This window comes from Lepidochelys kempii, chromosome 13 (assembly GCF_965140285.1).
Source record: "Lepidochelys kempii isolate rLepKem1 chromosome 13, rLepKem1.hap1, whole genome shotgun sequence".
NCBI classification, from domain to species: Eukaryota; Metazoa; Chordata; order Testudines; family Cheloniidae; genus Lepidochelys; species Lepidochelys kempii.
Window position 1 is genome coordinate 19,702,401 of NC_136392.1, and position 21,195 is coordinate 19,723,595.

General features: G+C 46.7%; 1 protein-coding gene across 2 annotated transcripts in view; it reads left to right on the top strand.

The window, feature by feature from the left end:
* Nucleotides 1–21,195, top strand: part of HNF4A (hepatocyte nuclear factor 4 alpha) — a 67,034-nt gene that overhangs the window by 26,079 nt on the left and 19,760 nt on the right. The window contains exons 1-3 of one of the 2 annotated variants that reach the window (XM_073309580.2): nucleotides 7,681–7,926; nucleotides 17,002–17,176; nucleotides 20,262–20,356. In XM_073309580.2, the coding sequence (XP_073165681.1) occupies nucleotides 7,806–7,926; nucleotides 17,002–17,176; nucleotides 20,262–20,356 (391 nt within the window). In that variant the 5' untranslated portion in view covers nucleotides 7,681–7,805. Of the gene's footprint in view, nucleotides 1–7,680; nucleotides 7,927–17,001; nucleotides 17,177–20,261; nucleotides 20,357–21,195 lie in introns of those variants that run through there. The other variant, XM_073309581.2, reaches the window with a different exon arrangement.

Sequence of the window (21,195 nt, forward strand, 5' to 3'; positions counted from 1 at the left end):
CCCTTTGAGATCCTGGGATGAAAGGTGCTGTGTGGGCTAATCTTACCATGGGATATGTTTAAACGGTCTGAGTGTCTAAGTGTTGACAGTTCTCTTTCCCTATCCCTTTTGCATGGCAGCTGTTTATTATCGTTCCTTTAATTAGCTCAGGCTCTCTGAGAATGTCCTTTGCAGCTTCCAGTTCAAATACGTGGATGGAGATTTAGTGGAATCTTTTCCCTACTCCCAAGCATGCCTTATTCCACATGTTCCAAGTGCTTTGGAATACTCGATACCCTAAACCATTCCCAGTGGATCCTTGGCAGCAGAGCACATTTTATGGACAAGTGACTGATTTTTCCTGGGCTTGGACATTTTCAGAGAACTCCTCTTGTCTGCAGTGGTGAACTAGCCTGAGGTTAATTTAAGCACCTTGCAGTGTGTTTAGTTTGTTGTGCTCTGATCAAGCCCCAATTCCTGTTAGCAGGCAACATGTTACAAAATGCGCAAGTAATGGCATATCTGTCACAGTGTGTGGGCCCCCCTGGGGCCCAGCAACCAGTCTGACTTGGCTGCCTTAACGTGCCATATGCCAGCCCCAGGCGATGCAGGCATGGCATCATCATCTCCTGTAAACACCAGCCCCCAGAAACAACTGGCCCAGGTGCCAAGACCAGATCTACAGATAATTCCTAGGAATTTAAATACTAGGTCTACCCTAGGAGTCTGAGTCTGTTGTGCTTCTTACTCGTCACTTTCACCACTTCACAGACTATGTAGCTTTCGGATTATGCCTTAGGGGTCAGTTCATCCCCCTCGCGATGCCATATATATGTCCTAGTGAGAGTTATATGTGCAGATCAAGGGGAAAATAGACCCCTAATTAATTCTGCTGAACCTTACAGCTCCCTGGAGGCTTCTCCCACCTGTCAAGAATATTTCCAGGAAGTGTTACTAGGCCAGAGCTTCAGCTGCTGTATGTCAGCTGATCGACACCAGCTCTTTACCTGATGCTTGTTTCAATTGGCTAGAGAACCATAGCTCTCTGCGCCCCAGACTGACTCCAGTCAAATTCCTCAGAGCTGCTTATTAACACACTGAAAACTCTGCTCTGTAATTGTTTATGGGACAAATTCCGGCAAAAGGCAAATGGGATTTGACAATGTGGCCAAAATATCCCTGTTTACAAAAAGTATGACAAAATACAAGCCCTTGGCTTTATCTTTCCCATTTGGAAACAGCCACAGAGCAAATATACTCAGGGCACAGAAGGGGGGGAAATTGATATTGACTTTAGAAAAACTGTTCTTTAAAAAAATAATCTCTCTAGATGCCCAGATGCAGTGCTGGACCCCAAAGTCTTGCATAAGGGTTTAAAGCCTGCCTGCTAGCTTGCAGGGTTTGTGTGTGAGCAAGTCATGCAGTAAACTATTCTCTGTTAATTTTTTAATGCAAAATAAACAGGCCAAGAAATGATTAGCATGCAAGCAAGTTCAGCCGAATTGGGGAAATGAGAGAGTGAGGAGGCTAGCTGGAGTTATCAGTTAACCACATGAAGTGCTTCTGCTTCCAAGAGCTAATTCTGCCTGTTGCTTTCTGTACCCTTTTAAATTGCCTTTTTTAAAATTAAAGTAATGACCTAAAATGGCTAGTATAAGCACAATGGGAACTCTTGTTTTCTCCTCTCTTTTTCTGTTTATAATGGCTGTGCACAGGAATTGCAGGTGGTAAGGGTCCTACCTGGGTTATTACAGATGATCAGCATCTTCTTCCCCATTCCCAACTTCGAAAGGAAGCTGTTAGATTAAGACGAAAATGTGGAAATCCACTTCGTATGTGCGCGACCGTTCTGGTGAGAGTTTCAGTATGATCCCAGCAGATCCAGCGAGTGAACAGAAGAGACTGCGAGGCAGGGAAAAAGCATAACTAGGTAGTTGCTTGGAATGGAGTTTGGTCAGTGGTCGGAGATCTATATTCTCAGATAGACAGGACTTTGTCCACAAACTGGAATTTGAAATTTCAAAGGGAGAAAAGCAGAAGAGACCTTTCCGGGTGTGGAGATGACTATGCTGATGTCATTTCCCCAGGACTTTTGTTCTTTAGCTTGTAACTCAGGCGGTTTGCGCTTCTCCCTCAGCTTATTTGGTGAATGAGAGACTGAAAGATCAGACAGAGAGAGAGAGAGATGTTTGTTGATGAAACACACGTCCCAGCTGTGAAGCCGGGAATCCAGTACAAAACTTTTCCAAAATTTGGGGTGGGTTCAGACCTAGTATTTTGGGTTTGAACCCAGCTCTGGTTTACATACACTCATGGCAAAGCCACTTTGGTCACAGTGGAGGCCTGGAGAATGTAGGCCGAAATGTTTAGAAATGGCCTCTACATTTGCACCAGCTGTGAATTATTCCTGCGAATTGTAGCAACTGGACATCTAGCTCTAGGCCTGAAGGTGTAATGCAGGATCTTAGATATCCAGTTATTGCCATTTGGGCTTGAAATTTGTTGTGGGTACAACACTGTGCATGAAAAACTAGAGGCTAGGGGGAGGCCCAGCTGAAAAACAGATCTTGAAGGTGAAGCCTGGATGGTTACTGTAAACTTGTATGTGTTTGAGATTCCATGCTCCAGGTACTACTCACTCCAAACCATGTGGCTGCAGCCCTACCTGCTGCTTTGGCAAAAGTTCACCAGGGACCTTAAGAATGTTTATTCTAGGTCTTTCTGATCCAGGGTCTGCTTTAGGGACAACAATGCAACTGACCACTTGAGGACACACTTTTCTGAGGGCTCCCTGGTCCTATTCTGATTTTCATGGCTCACCCATCTCCCTCTCCAGTTGTGGGACTGGGGATGCAAACACTCACTACTCATCATGCCATCTCCCACTCCTTCCAGCAGCCCAGAGCCGTAACTCTTGCCTTAGTCCTTTTCTGATGCCTCTTCAGCTAGCTCTCCTGCAGCAGCGCAAAACTTCACTTTTTCTGGTCTGCTAATCTGACTCTGCATGGAAACCTTGCAAGTGAACAGGGGGCCTTGGGATGGCCATTGGGGTCTGTAGGGAGTGCAGGACAGAGCATCTGTCTTTGGTTCTGGGGGAATCAAAGCTCACCTTTGGAATCCTATTTTCAACAGATTATGGAGCCTCAATGCAGTGCTTCTGAGGCAATACTCCTCACAAAATTATTCTGCCATATCATTTTCTGCTTCCAATGGCTTCTGCTTACTACAGGCCTCAGGCTTCCTGGATGTGAGGAAGGCCATCTCCATGCTGAATGGAAGGAGAGGCCTGAAGAATTGCTTCCCCTGCTTCCTTCGCTGTCACAGATAGCACTTACTGGATAATAAAATGCCTTGAGTGTCTATCAGCTAATACCTTCAATCAGCCAATGGTCTCAAGGACTTTACGAACATTAATTGCTTCAGCCTTTGTCTGTTTTACAGATGATAAATCAAAGCACAGAGGCGAAGTGACTTGCTCAAAGTCACAGAGTAAGCCAGCAGAACGGGAATCCTAATGCCCAGTCTGCTGCTCTCACCACTAGGAACACTGCTTCTCATGCCTCCCATCTTGCTGTGGCTTCTGAATCATGACAGATTGTGTTTTAAGAAGTCACTGGGGTTTTCCTTTCTCCCTAAAGAACAACAATGATTTTTCAATCCACTTTCAATAACTCCATTGACAGGACAAGGCATGGAAGTGCTGCCAAAGGTCACGTCCCTAAATATCTGCACATAGAAAGGGGTCCCACTTTAGTCATAGGGCAGTGGGGGTTATGCGGCCAGGGTCATGTTCTCTGCTGGTATAGCTCCATCGAATTCAATGGGTTGCCACTTCCACTGACTGTGAAGTTAGTTGTGCATCCCTTTCCCTTCTTCCAAATTTATTCTTCCTTGCTATTTAGAAGGGGGTTGTTACATTTATTTGTAATAGAATTAACAATGTAAAATTATCAGTATATGCCTGTTATAGATTTTGGGCTCAGCCACACCACACATATAAGCAGGCCAAGAGACCCAGTTACAGTCAGCAGCGTGGACAGGCACCATCTATGTTGGAATCTTGTCGTGTTCACAGTATAAACTGTAACTGGATCAGCAGAGAGGCATGTTATAACTTCAGTGGCTCTGTGCAGGTAGTACTGACAGACCCTGTGTCTCTCTGACTGCGTCTCTCTCTGTCTCTATGCACACAGGAGTGGTGGATGATGACATCTTTCCCATGCCTGTTTATTAATTGCCCTGTATCCTGCTCATTTAATGAGGCGCGTATTTTATTTGCTGGGAATCCCCTTTCCTCTTAGTGAAATTGCCAAGCCTGTCAGTCTGTATATGGGCCAGGATTAGTCTCATATCAGCCTTGTATGAGGAAAAACACAGGAGAATTTACTGCTCTCTGATAAAACTGAACGATTGCCCCATATGCCGGGTACTCTGGTTCCTGGAATTCTAACAGTTTCCTATTACAGCTGTCTCATGTAGTATGAAGTCCTGGGAAGGCAGGTGGGGAGAAAGATTGGTGGGGTGGTAGGAGGAAGTTTCCCAAACCAACTGGATTCTGTCTGGGGCTCTGCTCGGCGCATGTGGAGCTGCCATCCACCGGGACTCTCATCGCCAGGACAGAACATGGAGAGACCCATCGTCCAGCCCAGATTCCACCCTTAAACCCTCCATAGCTTCTGCCTTCTTTCCTCCAGCTGCTGCTACTTGCTGAAACTGGGCCAAATTCTCCTCTCAGCTGCACTGGTGTCAATGAGCCTGATCTTGGACCCACTGAAGTCGATGAGAATATTTCCTGTGACTTCAAAGGCCATTTTGTCAGCCCCAGTGTGGGTTTACTCCTCTGAAGTCAGTGGATTTGCTCTGGATTGTTACTAGTGAAATCAGAATTTGTCCCTCCCTCTGACTGTACTAAAAGGGAAACATCTGCTAAGTGGGGCAGAAAAATTCAAATCAGCCTAAAAAGGAAGAGAAGATTTGTCCATTAAATAATGTTTTAAGGGGTCCCCTCTCAGGCCACCCATTCGCCGGTCCTGGTCTATGTGCTTAGCCCAGGATGGGTCGGTGTGTCATTCAAAGATGCCATCATGCAGGGACCAATTTACCACTGATTCATCAAGGGAGTCTCTCCTAAACTCTCAATAGAGAAGTTGTCAGTCTCTCAGGGAGAGGGGAATCCTCTCATACTAGACTGGAGCTTGGGTAACTTGACTAATGAGTAGGATGGTCTATTGTTGATGGGAGCAAAATCAAGCATTGCCAGTCGGGTACCCCATCCCTGCTTTGGTGTGACCATCCTCAAGGATGCAGGAAGTGTGTAGTCTCCTTGTCCCAGTCAGTCTTTGACCTCTCTGCTGAGATAAGGGTTTTGTGATATGGGAGTTAGGTATCTTTGAAGATCTGGGCCTTGTACACTAGGAACTGAACTGAAAACACCAGTAATGGTGAATTGCAGTCACCATCAACCTAGAGGTGAAAGGCTCCTATGTCCTGTTGACAGTTCCCAGCCTCCTGTGCCATCTAATTTTCCTCAAGCTCCCCCGTTCCCGTTTCGCATACATCTCTTCGTTTTCTATTCCTAGCATTCTGAACCCTCCCTGCCATATGTCCTCCAGACCTAATGGGAGCGAGCAAGTATTTCAGTCTTATTTAGTCAGCAGCCTAGCTGAACAAAGACTTGTTTTGCTGAACTAAGCAAAATGGGCCATGCTTTTATGATATTTTACTAGACACTATGGCAAATCCTGCACATATTTGACTTAGTGTCTGAACCATTTATCTAATCAAAGGGATCACTCTGGCCAAGCCTGGATTGGGACTGAGGTCCCAGGAATGAGGCTGTTAAGGGGCTGTATTCTACCACCCTCACCTCACACACATTGTTTCAAACAAATGAATTCCTGGCTCAGAATCCTCCTTGCTGAAGGGGAAGTGATATATCAGCCATGTGAGTTCAGAGTGGGGGTCCTTTGTATCTTTAATGATCCTTCTGCAACCACATCAGGGAAAAACACTAGACATCAATCCCAAGAAAGGAATGTGGGGCTTTCCCATACCTCCAGCAACCAAGCTGAAGCAAGGTACCCTATGGAGCATACTGCAGTAGCCTCAGGGTATGGATGGTGTCTGTGCCTTCAGATATAGACTGTCAGTGTCTTGGGGCACAGACTTTGCAAAACAGCATGCGGAGGACATCACCATGATTTTCCGTTCATGTGTCGAATGTCACAGCCCAGTGGCATGTACCATTTCGGAATCCGAGGGCCCCGGATTTCAGTGTTGAGCTGTCATAGGGAAGCCATTCCTATCAGTCAAGTCTTTTTGACTCAACGTGGCCCAGCCTGTCCTGTGTGCCTGTGAAGAGTGATTAAAACTAGTTCAGGGCCATTAACTCGCAGTGTGTAGATTAAATCGCCCTGCATTGATTGAGAAATAAACTGGGATGTTTTGATTACACAGAGAGCTGACACTAATCGTTAATTACTGGCCCTTCTATGCAATTTCAGCTGATGCTGTTAAGTGATAAATTGATTTTCACTTGTTGATCTTGTGTTGTTGTGCAATGGAAATTACAGTGGATTGTACAAAACCTTCCCAATGCAAACCACTGCCACACACTGGATAAACTGGCATCCCATAAAACCCCCAGATGAAGCCAGGAGCTCAGAAAAAGAGCACCTCTGTTTTCTGACATTTGTAACATACATTCTTACTGTCCTGTATTATTCGAAGGTCTGATCCAAAGCCCATGGAAGTTAATAGAAAATCTCCCATTGATTTCAATGGGCTTTGGATCAGGACTTAACTCTACCGCATGTGTTGCGTGCTATAGTATATAAGAAAGACACCCTGCAGAATAAAGTTCTGTTGGATTGTAAAATGCCTGGTGGAATTTTTAAAATACAAACACACAGGGCAGATTTTTCAGACTGGCCCTTGAAAATCAATTACAGGAAAATGAGCTGCTCTTCCGGGGTGAGATTTTTCAAAAATGTTAGACACACAAAAAAAATGTCAGTGCAATTTTATGTCTAATCCACCGTGCGCTCAAAATGCACACAGAGTCACACTCGTGCTCACATTTGACACGTACCTTTGCATGCCAGGCTCTTCTGAAAATCTGTCCCTGAAAGTTGTTGGGAATGGCTGTGGAGTGAGAAGTGTTTATAGTGAGCTCTGGCCCTGTAAAACTCAGTTTATAGGGAAGTAAAATGAAAGTCCCCCATTGTTACCATGTGTAAATGGCAATTCCGGTTAAAGTGACCTTCTGTGAAAGGAAAGCGAGAGAGAGAAAAGGGTGTGTGGGACGAGAGAGAGAGAAAGCCGGAGAATATTGAAGGGGAGGGAACAGGGCAAGAACTTCTTTCTCCAGGAAGGGTTTTTCCAAGTTCTTACACTTCAGCTAAAATTAAGACCCATGATAACAATTAAGCATCAAGATCAATAGCCCAACAAATGTACTTCACTCATGGAGAATGCTCCTCTTTCTAAGTGCTGCTACCCCGGCATGTGCCCAGAAGCTGAAATCAGCAAAGTGCATGTAGATTCAATAATAAACAGTCAACAAAATCACTGCTGCCCCACCAAAAAAAAAAAAAAACCAACCAGCCAGCTTAGCGTTCACCAGTGGGTGAGATGATTAAAGATTAACCCCCCCGCCTCTTGCCTCCACCCCTCTGGGGAGTATAGGCCTTGAAGCTCAGCAAATCCTTTCAGAGAAATATTTGAAATAAAAGACAACAGATAGGGGACGCAGTGAAGGCAGCGGGAGGCTGAAGGGCCAATAACCTCCAACGAGGGAATTGCTGCAATCTGGCCCGTGTTTGCTGATGATAATGCGTCTCTCCAAAGCCCTGATAGACATGGAGATGGCAGATTATAGCGCAGCTTTGGACCCAGCTTACACCACTCTGGAGTTTGAGAACATGCAGGTGCTGGCCATGGGCAACGGTAAGTCTGCCTCCGGGTTTGCTTTCGCCAGTCAAAGGTGGGATCGGTGGTAGAGCCAGCCAGTGCCTTCGGGAGCACAGGTCATCTGGCAACAGGCATGTAGCTGGTGCAGAGGGCACGGGGGAGCTGAAGCACCAAGTCAGAGGGGGACTTTTCCTGCTCCTGTAAAGAAGTATTTCTGTTTAACTAACACGCCACGTGAACTGACCGAATGACATTAACTCAGATACCAAGGCAATGGGTGTAGTACAAGAACCTGAATAGAACAGAATTTTCCTGCTCAACATCTGGCCCCGGCAGACACAGCAGAGGGACTGCGAGCCCGAGCTGACAGCGACTGTCTCTCACAAGTCCCTAACCCAAAGGAAAGGAGACTGCAGAGTGAAGTGTGTTATTATTCTTTACCTCCCTGCTAGGCAGGGCTTCTGAGTAAGGAGCTTGCCATGGCTTGACAGAGGTACTGTGAAGCCCAAAGTTGGGATAGTGAACCTGGACAGAGAGCAGCCCCTCTAGCAGTGAAGTAGAATGAAAGCCCCAGAAGGTTTCAAAGTGCATCGCACCATACAGATTGTAATACCTCTACACAGAGACAAGCTGCTCATGTGCACAGGTGGTATGACATTTCTCTTTACAACAGCCTGACCGCAGCTAGCTTGAACCCCGTTGCATGGCATAATTGGTATGAATTGAAACATGTGGGCTCTGAGGAGCAGGTTCAGTCCTTTAACTGGAAATAGTATCAGCGTATCTTATAGTGGTGATAAAGGGGCACTTTCACCCACACACCCTGGAGAGAATCACAGTTCTATCAGGATTTGCAACATTGTCCCACTGATTATATTTTGGGACTTGTGAGGATTTCTTTTTATTAGACACTCAGAGACACAGTCAATGAAAATTCCTCTCTCAGTCCCCCCCAAGTCCTCTCTAAATACTGGGTTAATCGCTAAGCTAAGTATGCTGCAGAAAGCAACTAACTCGCTCTCAGGGCTACCAGAATGACGTCCCGCTCCCTGGTCAGCTCCCTGAACACGAGCCTGCTCTGAAGACACAAACAGCTTTTACTTACCGAATCCTGTCACTGCTCTCGTCTCACTGTGGCTGCAAGAGAGAACTTCTCCTGCCATAAACCATCTATACAGAGTTGGGCTCCCCCTGTATATTGTTCCTCTGCTCAGTACTCCATGGGGTCAGCATCTCCAGAGCATGGGAATCCAGAGGGAGCAGACCTGAGCGGTGGGTATAATCTGCCTGAAGTGGGGCATGAACTGTAACTCCCATTAACTGCATCAAGGCTGTTCAGTGCATCAAGCCCCAGCAGGCAGAGCTCCCCTCTCCAGTGCTGTCTCATGCAGCTTGGCTAAGAATGCTGTCAGAAAATCTGACAGCTAGAGGTGGGAAAGACTTATTAAATCTCCAGCCTCTGCCAAGGGGCTAGTTAGGGGCAGAATGGGTGAGAGAGAGAACATAATGAGTTATGCTATGGGAACTAATTCCACAGCCCTGAAACATCCCTCATCTGCTGTAACTCCTCCAGCCCTTGCTTTGGGTCTTGGTCCCACATTTGCACCTTGGCAGGCTGAGCGATTTGCCTTGGAGAGTTCAGGGGATACAAGGTGGCGGGATGCACAGAGAGGCAGCTGCCTTCACACTCCATCACCTTGAATTGCATGGAACCAGTTGACTTGCAGAGATGCCAGTATTTATTCTTACAGCTGGGCCTAAGCTTTACTACTAAGCTTAGGCCCCCCATGTGGCCCTTGTACCATCTATCTAATGTATTGAACCTTCTCATCTGTGGGGAGTCATCACAACCTCTAAGGCCTAGAAAGCCTGTTGAAGCTTTGTAGGGCCAGAGCAGACACTATCTGTACCGAGTTTGCTTAAATACATTTTAGTGGAAATGGCTGACAAATTCTACAGGGATAGCCCTGATTTTATAAGCTGTAGCAAAGGTGATCACCATGCCACAGACCCTGTGGGGAGAGGAAGAGGGTATCAGCTTCATTTCCTACAACTTTTCTCTTCCAAGAAGTTTGTGTGTTCAGGCCGAGTGGGAAAAATGCCCTAGAAACAGTCTGCTAGTAACCCAGCCAATTCATCTGAACAGCTTCCCTCTTCTTGATATGTGATACTTCGGGGTCTTTGAGCTATAATGGAGAAGATTTTAGTAAAAGTCTACATCAGTGGCTTTCAACCTTTCCAGACTACTGTACCCCTTTCAGGAGTCTGAGTTATGTTGTGTACCCCCAAATTTCACCTCATTTAAAAACTACTTGCTTATGAAATCAGACATAAAAATACAAAATACAGCACACTATTACTGAAAAATTGCTGACTTTCTCATTTTTACCATATAATTATTAAATAAATCACCTGGAATATAAATACTGTACTTACATTTCAGTGTATAGTTTATAGAGCAGTATAAATAAGTCATTGTATGAAATTTTAGTTTGCACTGACTTCACTAGTGCTGACTTCACTAGCCTGCTGTAAAACTAGGCAAATATCTAGATGAGTTGATGTACTCTTGGCAGACCTCTGTGGACCCCCAGGAGTACCTGTACCCCTGGTTGAGAACCACTGGTCTACATCTTTAGAAAGGATGGGGACATGAGGGTTAACTCCACATTCTGACAAAATTCCCACTCAGGCAACCACAACTGGGTCTCTGTGAAGTGCTGCTGTGTACTGTTAAACAGACATTATGTTCTATTCCAGAGGTGGCTGCATTTCAATGGTGGATGCAGTTCATACCTCCTTTTATAGTTTTGATGCTTCTAGTTTTGGAAAATGCTTTGGGATTGGTCAGGATAAAAATTGCTACATAAGTGTTAGATTACTTTCAGTTTGATTAGTTCCCTGGCTTTAAAAGGGAATTACCTTTTCATCTTGTTTTTCCTAACTTCGGACTAATTCCCATTAAACAGGCATTGTTGGGACAGCCAGGGATAGAGGACAGTCATTTAAGTTTCTGACACTATACAAATAATAATAGTTTGAAAATTATCCATTAGCAAATAATTCTGTTTCCGTTTCCAGCCAATAAGAATAGGAGACTGGTAGACTGTAAGCTTTTTGGGGTAGAGACTGTCTTTTTGTTATGTTTCAGAGTAGCAGCTGTGTTAGTCTGTATTCGCAAAAAGAAAAGGAGTACTTGTGGCACCTTAGAGACTAACAAATTTATTTGAGCATAAGCTTTCGTGAGCTACAGCTCACTTCATCGGATGCATTCAGTGGAAAATACAGTGGGGAGATTTATGTACATAGAGAACATGAAACAATGGGTGTTACCATACACACTGTAACCAGAGTGATCACTTAAGGTGAGCTATTACTAGCAGGAGAGCGGGTGGGGGGGCTTTTTTAAAGTGACAATCAAGGTGGGCCATTTCTAGCAGTTGACAAGAATGTCTGAGGCACAGTGTGTGTGTGCGGGGGGGTAAACATGGGGAGATAGTTTTACTTTGTGTAATGACCCATCCACTCCCGGTCTCTATTCAAGCCTAAGTTAATTGCATCCAGTTTGCAAATTAATTCCAATTCAGCAGTCTCTCGTTGGAGTCTGTTTTTGAAGTTTTTTTTTTTGAAGAATTGCCACTTTTAGGTCTGTAATCCAGTGACCAGAGAGATTGAAGTGTTCTCCAACTTCAAAAACAGACTCCAACCAGAGACTGCTGAATTGGAATTAATTTGCAAACTGGATACAATTAACTTAGGTTTGAATAGAGACTGGGAGTGGATGGGTCATTACACAAAGTAAAACTATTCCACCCCCCGACCCCCCCGCCCGTTCCTCAGACTTTCTTGTCAACTGCTGGAAATGGCCCACCTTGATTATCACTACAAAAGGTTGTGTGTCCGTCCCCCCTCCCCCTCCCCCGCTCTCCTGCTGGTAATAGCTCACCTTAAGTGATCACTCTGGTTACAGTGTGTATGGTAACACCCATTGTTTCATGTTCTCTATGTACATAAATCTCCGCACTGTATTTTCCACTGAATGCATCCGATGAAGTGAGCTGTAGCTCACGAAAGCTTATGCTCAAATAAATTTTAGTCTCTAAGGTGCCACAAGTCCTCCTTTTCTTTTTGTTATGTGTGGGTACAGGCCCAGCACAAAGGGGCCCTGATCCCTGATTGGGGTCTTTGGGGATTACTGTCATTCATGTAATAAATAATGAGGTGATTGTGTGCAGCACTTTCTGATGTTTTTCTTCTCTGTTGCCATGTCTTTGTTTTATGTCATATGTGTTTGGAGGAAATTGACATATACTAATTTTTCTGACATGATTTTCTCTCTGACTGTCTGAGACCCTGTGAACTGTCACACCAAGAGGAGGCATGTTTATAGGGCGCAGCCTTGCTGCAAAGCATCATATAGGCTACTAGCCGAAAGCTAACGAGACGGGACTCACTCGCTCAGGGGGAAAGTGCCAGATGGGGCAGCACAACTGTGAAAGCGACCCCTAAAATCCAGAGTACCAATGAGAGGGAACAAACCTCAGAAGGGTAGAATGCATGGGGACAGGTAGATATGAGCTCAGAGAAGGAGCAAGTTCATGGATGATATCGAAAATCCAGAGGGTGATCTGGAATTAGAATCAGAGATGGAAGCCTGTAAAGGGGACAAAGGTTGCAGGGAAGGACAAGAAGGGAGTGTAAAAAATAACCCTCCTTAGCCCACCACAGGAGAGATCATACCAGCTCCAAATTTCACATGGCAGTGCAGGCTGATACTACAGCCCCCCGCATATACCTTGATCCAGGGGGCAGGGGACATTGCATGCTCCGTATGATCACCTTTCCCTACTAGAGATGAGGGAGGCTGCAATTTATTATGTTCCGTGTAAATTCAGTATGGTCCTCTCATTCCTGGCAAGATGCAAAGACAGCCTGCTGGACTGGACAACATTTCAGCCTCAGCTGCTGCTGCTGCAGGGGATGGATCGAGCAGACCCAAAGCCTAGGGCTTGTCTGCATGGGAGATTTGCCCAATTATCAGTATAATTATTAGTGATATAACTAAACCACTCTGGTTATACCAGTATAACTCCCCCATTCAAACACTTTTATTCTGAAATAGACTTCCGCTGAGTTTGAGTGACATAAGGCAAACCAGAAAAAGGCCCTCTGGTAGCAGAATAAAGGTGGCCATCTGGGAAGTAGAACTCCAGTGCTTTAAATTCACACCCCAGCTTATACCAGTATATAACTTCCCCACACAGACAAGCCCTTACTCAGAGGTAAGCAAGGAGATGTTTTGCTGGGAGTTTTGGTACCATATATCTCTATGCAGTGGGGCAGGGGAACAGTTTCCTCGGCTGTAGCAGTCCAGTTCTCTAGCCTCCCAGGAGCCTGGTTAAACAAACAGGCAAACAAAAGAAACTTCCCACAAGCAGGGCTTTAGACAAAGGGCTCACGAGGCTCCTTCAGCCTGGCCTCTAAATGAACTCTGCAGCAACAAAGCCTTGCCAGCAGCATTGTCGTACCCTTCTCTCCGCCCCAGGGTTTTGGCTCCTGCTGCCAGCCCCAGCCCTTCCGTGCACAGCCCTCTTATCATGTACTGGTGAAAGGCCTAATTTGCCCAGCCTTGCTTCCCCATGGATCTCTGCACTAAGGCAGCTGTGGCCTGTCCTGAGAGAGTCTTAACCCTCTTCCTGCCAGAGCCTGTGGGAGGTCTATACATCCCTTCACAACAGGAAAGGAAATCATGGGTAGACCTCGATGGTGGGTAGTATAATGGATTTCTTCCTCTCAGAGCAGACAGATTCTTTGTGGGGATTAGGGCAGAGAGTCATTCACAGTGTAAGCCCAAGGAAGCCAGTGGAGTTACCCCAAGGATGGGTTTGACCCCCCCAAGTCCCATGAGATCCAGTGTCTGCAGTGTGCAAGGCAGAGGTTCATTCAAACCTTTTTTAGGATTCCAGTTCAATTTTAGTTTACGCTCCCTGAGTTTTTGCTTTGAGTTTCACACCTGGGTAGGGAACAGAGACTGCATCACCATGGATGGTTGATGATGGCCTTCTAGAGCCGCGATAGAAATTCCAGCAGTCTCCATTAGTATCCTTCGGGTAGCTTTCTAGGGTTTTCTCATGGTCTCTCCTAATTCCTACTGGCCTCTATCAGTGTCAGCTGCAGGACAGTGATGGTACCAGCAGAAATCAGAAGACCAGCAGACTCATTTCTCTGTTTCTATGGCCATCTGGAATCAGTAAATAATTTTAATCTGGAATTTCCATTGGGAAAGGCGAAGGTGTCTGTGCAGCACGGCTGTACTGCCCCCAACCCCACCCCCAGCTCTGTCCTGCGGCGTGACTGTATGGACCACAGACAAGAGATGCAGTCACGCAGACAGCTGCATAGCAGGGATGGGGCGGGGATGGGGGCAGTACGGCCACATGGGAGGAGCTGTCAGCGCTGGCTTCTGGGAGCGGTGGCCCCACATTCTGCACCTTTCGCTGCTGAGGTTCCCGGGAGAGCCCTGCAGTTCCATGGATACCGATTTATATCCGCAGATAACAGATCTGATGATTATCCACGCAGGGCTCTAGTTGTGGAATCTCCTTCACTGGAAGTTTTTGTGAACAGGTTAGTCAGGGCTGGTCTAGAGAATACTGAGTCCTGCCTCAATGCAAGGGACTGGACTAGATGACCTATCAAGGTCCCTTCCAGTCCGACATTTCTATGATATCATCTCCCCCGGGGGCTTTGCATAAACATTGACTGGGAAGGATGGGAGCCAACCAAACCTTAAGGCTGATGGCATCGAATGCTGCTAACTCTGTAACTATGACTGACGCTTTCATGTGCCATGTACACATGGACACAGTGCTCCAGTTCATGTCTTATCAGTGCTGAACAGAGTGGAAGAATTACTTCTTTTGTCTTGCTTACAACACTCTTGCTAATACATCCTAGAATGATGTTTGATTTTTTTGCAACAGTGTTACATTGTTGACACATATTTAGTATCCATTATAATGTATGGATCTGGGGCATTATAATGTTGACACATATAGTGTCCATTATAATGCCCCAGATCCTTTTCTGCAATATCTTTTCCTACGCAGTCGTTTCCTATTTTGTATGTGTGCAATTGATTGTTCCTTCCTAAGTGGAGTACTTTGCATTTGTCCTTATCGTATTTCATTCTGTTTATTTCAGACAATTTCCCCAATTTGTCAAGATCATTTTGAATTTTAATCCTGTCCTCCAAAGCACTTGCAAACCCTCCCAGCTTGGTATCATCTGCAAACTTTTTAAGTGTACTCTCTATATTACCATCCAAACCATTTAGGATGATATTGAATAGAACCAGATCCAGGACAGTTCCCAGCAGAACCCCACTCAATATGCCGTTCCAGCTTGTCTATGAACCAGTGATAGATACTCTGAGTATGGTTTTCCAACCAGTTAAGCACTGACTTTATAGTAGGTTTGTCTAGGTTATATCTTCCTAGTTTGTTTATGAGAAGGTCAAGTAAGATAGTATCGAAAGTCGAGATATATCACAACCTTCATTTAGGGGCTTGTTACCCTGTCAAAGAAGGATATCAGGTTGGTTTGACAAACCCATGTTGACTGTTACTTATCACCTTATTATCTTCTAGGTGCTTACAAATTGATTGTTTGATTATTTGCTCCGTTATCTTTCTGGGTACAGAAGCTAAGGTGACTGGTCTGTAATTCCCTGGGTTGTCCTTATTCCCAGATGGTGGCTTGGAGTGTAATGTTCTCAGAGACTCGAGGATGCCCAGATCTATGTCTCCCAAGTTCTACGGTCTCACCCCTCTCTTTCTGGGCTGGATTGCACAACCCTTGCTCAGATGGGGGGAGCACTGACTCACACAAGTCAATGGGGCTCATCATGTGGGAAAGGGCTCCCTCACCTCAGTAAGGACAGCCCAATCTGTATCTGACTGTGCTAGGGATCGTCATGAAAATGAACTGTCTGCGGCCTATCCTGACAACCCAGGTGTGGTGCCTGTTGACAGGAAGAAGCATTTAGAGCAGTGGGCTCAGGCTGCATTTGAGGGAGTTTGTCCACACTTTCCACCAAGATGGCTGATGCCCTCAGAGACCTTTTGGATTAATTGCTGCTCCTGGATTGCCGGTTGGAAACAGTGACCCATAAGGTATTTTTCCATCAGCAGTTGGCCAAAAGACTGTCATGCAAACCTCACAATAACTATCCCTGTGTTGGTCACCACACTCCTCTAATACATTCTACTTAGGGCTAGTCTGGGCTCTTTGAAGGCTACAACTAGTGCAGAATGCAGCTGCTTCCCTATTAAATTGGGTGGCCTACACTGAGCACGTGACACCTATGCTCCAAGCACTGCCCTGACTAGCTGTCTGCTTCCAGGGGCATTCAAGGCGTTGTGCTCAGCACCGCAAAACAGAAACTGAAATGTGAAAATCCCCAATGAATAACAGCTCTGTGCAGTGCTAGCTGTGAGCCGTGCTGCCACAAAGTTTGAGGCTGTGTCTGGATTCCAGACTGTTCGGATGCTAATCACCCGGTGTGTGTAGAGTGACTCTCACCAGAGGGTCTCGATACACTTTGCAAACATGAAGTATTTACTATCCCCCTTAAACTGAGCCATTGGGTGGCCTGATTTTAAGGGGTACTGAGCACCCAACCCCCTAACTGAAGTCCACGGGAGCTGTAAGTGTCCTGCTCCTCAGAAACTCAGGCTACTTATTTGGGTGCCTAACTTTAGGAATCCAAGCTGGAACATTTTGACACCGGGGCCAGATTTTCCAAGGCGCCAAGCACCCCCAGCTAGGTACATCCATAGCAAGATATTGAAGTACATGCATGTGTGTGCGTGCATAGGTACTGGAACTAGGGGTGCTGCTGCATCCCCTGGCTGGAAGAGGTTTCCATCATATACAGGGTTTACAGTTTGGTTCAATGGCTCTCAGCACCCACACGATACAAATTGTTCCAGCATCCCTGCGTGTGTGTACGTGCATGCAACAGGGTCCCCCTGGTTACCTCCTGCCTCCTTGGGTAAAGAGCGGCTTCTCTGACTCTTCATTGTCTCCTCTTTGTTCTTCCCGATGTAGACACGTCTCCATCAGACGCGACAAACCTCAACGCCGCCAATAGCATTGGGGTGAGCGCGCTGTGCTCCATCTGCGGGGACCGTGCCACGGGGAAGCACTATGGGGCCTCCAGCTGTGATGGCTGCAAAGGCTTCTTCAGGAGGAGCGTCAGGAAGAACCACATGTACTCTTGCAGGTATGAACTGAGGGCACCAGGGCATCGTGCTGTGCGAGGCTCCAGCTGCAGCAGGGCGTGTGCCATAGACAAAAGGGGGAACGAGTCTACCAGGAACTGCACTGAGAATCCCCCAGAATTTGGGGTCACTATTCCCTGTTGTCTCCCTTTACCCCAAATCTCACAGTACTGGCCTGTCCCTCCAGCTGAGGAGGGCTGGACACATCTCCCAGCAGAGCTCCTCACCAGCCTCAAACCAGGGGTCACTTGAGAATAATAGGGAATGACGGCAAAGCAAGATAGGATGGTTCCTACTGCCGGGGGCTGAGCACCTTGCCTCCACCAAACTCCTAGTCTGAGGGGCAGGCGTGGTGCTGAACTCCCATCCCTCCGTGCGGGGCAGTGCAACAGGCCATTGGGATATTACTCCTGCATCGATCCCAGCAGTCTGGTCTGGGGTAAAATTTCTAAAAGTACTGAAATAATTTTAGAAGCCTAAAGCCTATTTTCAAAAGTGACTTAGGCACTTGGGGAGTCCAGATTTTTAAAGGGACGTCAGCTGAGCAGAGCTACGCTTAAACTCTCGGCAGCCCTCTTCCTGGTGGAATTTTCAGCCTGGAGTGAGGTAGCTCCATGCCGCCTAGGCTCCCTATGGAGTGCGTGGGGATAGTTGAGCAGCTAAGAAAGCAGAAGTTGGCCTGCTGAGCAGGGAGCTGCCTAACCAAGCCAGAAATGAAATGCTGGAGAGAGGAGTAGGACTTAGGGGCCTAAGTGGCTGAGCTGGTGCACCTGGCTGATGGGCCAGAGATAAACACCTCCTTCCGCCTGGGAATCCCAGCTGTGAACCCTCTCCTGGAGTTATGCACCTAAGCCTAGATAGCCCATGGCCTAGCAGCCAGAACCACCTCGCTCTGGCTCCTGTTCACGTTCAATACCTCACTCACTCTCGCCCAGCGTATATCTGTGACCCTGGCTGTCTCGTGAGCAGGTGCTGAGCTTCCCTCACCATCTGCAGCCAGCCCTCCTGCTTTAGGGGGTAGCAGACATCAGGTCTTAGGCATGCTCAGAGCATGTCTATGGGATGGGGCACCGAGTTTGAGAATCCTGCTTTGGGGCCTCTGGGGTTTCCGTTTGAGCTGGGGCTCTGAGCAGCTTGTTAGCGGTGGGGCAGCAGCAGCACTAGGCTACCTTGAAAATGCCGACAGGGAGAAACATAGACACCATGGGGGTTTAGGCACCACCTGACCGGCAGCTTTGAAAATGTCAGCGGTGCCCCCATGGCGACTGGAAGCACCTAAATCCTTTTACAAATCTGGCCGTTGGGTGCCTAAGTTTCACTGAAAGACAGTGAGGCCTCAAAGTCCCTTTTGAAAATGGTACCCTAGACCGCGGGGAAGCTGGCTGGGGAATGTGCATGGCGGTGTGAATGCAGTACCTGAGGACCAGAGAGGAACCCCAGATGTGTGACAGAGATGTAATCTGAAGTGTAGCTTGGAGTCTAGGGCTAAGCTTTTCAAAACTGGGTGCCTAATGTTAGACTCCTGCATCCATACTTAGACGCCTGAATAAGTGGCCTGATTTTCCAAAGGGATGAGCATCCAGCAGCTGTGACTGACTCCAGTGGTCACAGTGACTCTCTCAGTAATTTGGAAAACAAGGCCACTTATTTGGGTGCCTAAACATGGACTTAGAAGGCTACTGCTAGGCACCTATCCTGGAAAATATTGGCTATGGGCTTTAATAGACACAACGAAACCTGCACTCTCAAAAGCTAAACAATTGACATGGCGGGGGCCCTTTGTCCCTACACGCCATATTCACAGGTTTAGTAACCTGACGTGATCAGCCAGCTGAAAACTATATAGCGAGCATGAGACGTGACAATAAAATCTGTACTGCAAACGGCTGTTGACATTGTGCTACACACTAGAGCCATAAACAAGGGAGTGTCATGGATTTGGATATAGCAGTGGGGAAGGAAGAAGTTGCTTTGGTTCTGATCAGTAAATTTTGGGGGTTATACTGGGAGATGATGTCAAGTATCAGGGGGTAGCCGTGTTAGTCTTTAAGGTGCCACTGGACTCGTTGTTTTTGTGGATACAGACTAACAGATTTCTTTGGGCATAAGCTTTTGTGGGTAAAACACCACTTCTTCAGATGCATGGAGTGAAAATTACAGATGCAGGCATTATATATTGACACACAAAGAGAAGGGATTTACCTCACAAGTGGAGAACCAGTGCTGACAGGGCCACTTCGATCAGGGTGGATGTAGTCCACTCCCAATAATTGATGAGGAGGTGTCAATTCCAGGAGAGGCAAAGCTGCTTCAGTATATAATGCCTGCATCTGTAATTTTCACTCCAGGCATCTGAAGAAGTGGATTTTTACCCACAAAAGCTTATGCCCAAATAAGTCTGTTAGTCTTTAAGGTGCCACCGGACTCCTTGTTGTTTTACTGGGAGATGGGTCTGTTCAGGCTTTAGTGCAGTGTTGTGTGGTGACAAAGAGCGGGAACCTGGGGGTCAGGATGCCTGGATTCTAAGCCCAGCTCTGGGAGGGACTGTGGTGTAGTGCAGTGATTCTCAACATATTCCATACCAGAGCACCCATCCACCAGGATCTCTCTCCTATCTAGCTGTGTTCTGCTGGGGACCTCCCACTCATTTAGCAGTACAGGGGGGCAGGTTGGTTCTGACTCACCTGTGTGTGACCCTGCTGGAGGCTGTGACCCCCATCTTGATCAACCTTTGTCTAGTGGTTAGAGCAAAGGGCTAGAAGTCAGGACTCCTGGCTCGTATTCCCACCTCTGCCATTACCTTGCTCTGCAACCTTAGGCAGGTTTCTTGGCTCCCACAGAAATGAATGGGAGTTGTGTGACCGAATTCCTGAATTTCCCTGCACTGCCTTACCTGCGATAATTCTTCCTCCATTCCTGGGGGAACTGTAGGTTAATTGAGAGCCTCATAGTAAAGCAGCCCTGGAAAGGCCAAGTGTTCTTTCCTCAGGATCGGGGACTCTGCTCTGGTTTTGTATCTCAGACCACAAGGATCTCTCCTTAGGCTCTAGGCTGTTGCTGCTGCTCATCCCCCTTTCTCCTCCCCAGGTTTAACAGGCAGTGTGTTGTAGATAAGGACAAAAGAAACCAGTGTCGATACTGCAGGCTAAAGAAGTGCTTTCGAGCAGGGATGAAGAAAGAAGGTAGGTCACCGCATGCTCTGTCTGTTCTAATGCCAGCCACTGGTTGGGTTGACACCAATTACACAGCTGGTTTGGTTGCCTCTACCCTGCCAACCAGACACTTACATACACCTCCATACAACTTCACACAAATACATACCAGCCCAATTATGTACACTTCCAGAGATACGCCAAGATGCTACAGACTCCCACCTGCGCACCAACATCTACTTACACTCACAGACATACAAAATATTTACAGGCACTCCCTCCCCCTGACACACACACATACCTTGCACTTGCACACCCAGTGTAGCTGTATATACATGTATAGGACCAATATCGCTGAACCATTTAAAGCTTCATAATGTTGGCAAAAGCGCCAAGCTTCAGAGCCCCAGTTAGTTTGGATACCAAGAAGATTGTCACATAATTAAGACCCTCAGTGCATGAAGCACATCAGGTCTGTTCAGTGTGAAATGAGGTGTCTCTCACTTTATATTAATTATTTTTGAGGGGGTTGGGGTTGGCTGCAAGTTCTCTCCCCCTGGAGTATCTGATCATTCTGGAGTCCGGTGATTAGTCACTGGGAATTGAGTAGCCACCAGTGTGTCCCACAGGGCCCAGCAGACTTTTGGCCTTTCCTCATTTGGACTGTGCCCTAAACTAGAGGATAGGTTACCTAGTTGATTTCCAACTACTTAAGGCCTTCTCTGCAATGGAGAATTGTTTCAGTAGAACACTACAGAGCCTATACCAGCATAACCACCTAGTGTAGACACAGTGTACACCAACAGAAGGAGTTTTGTTGCTTGGGGGTGTGGTTTTTTCACACCCCTGACTGACAGTTATGCCAATAT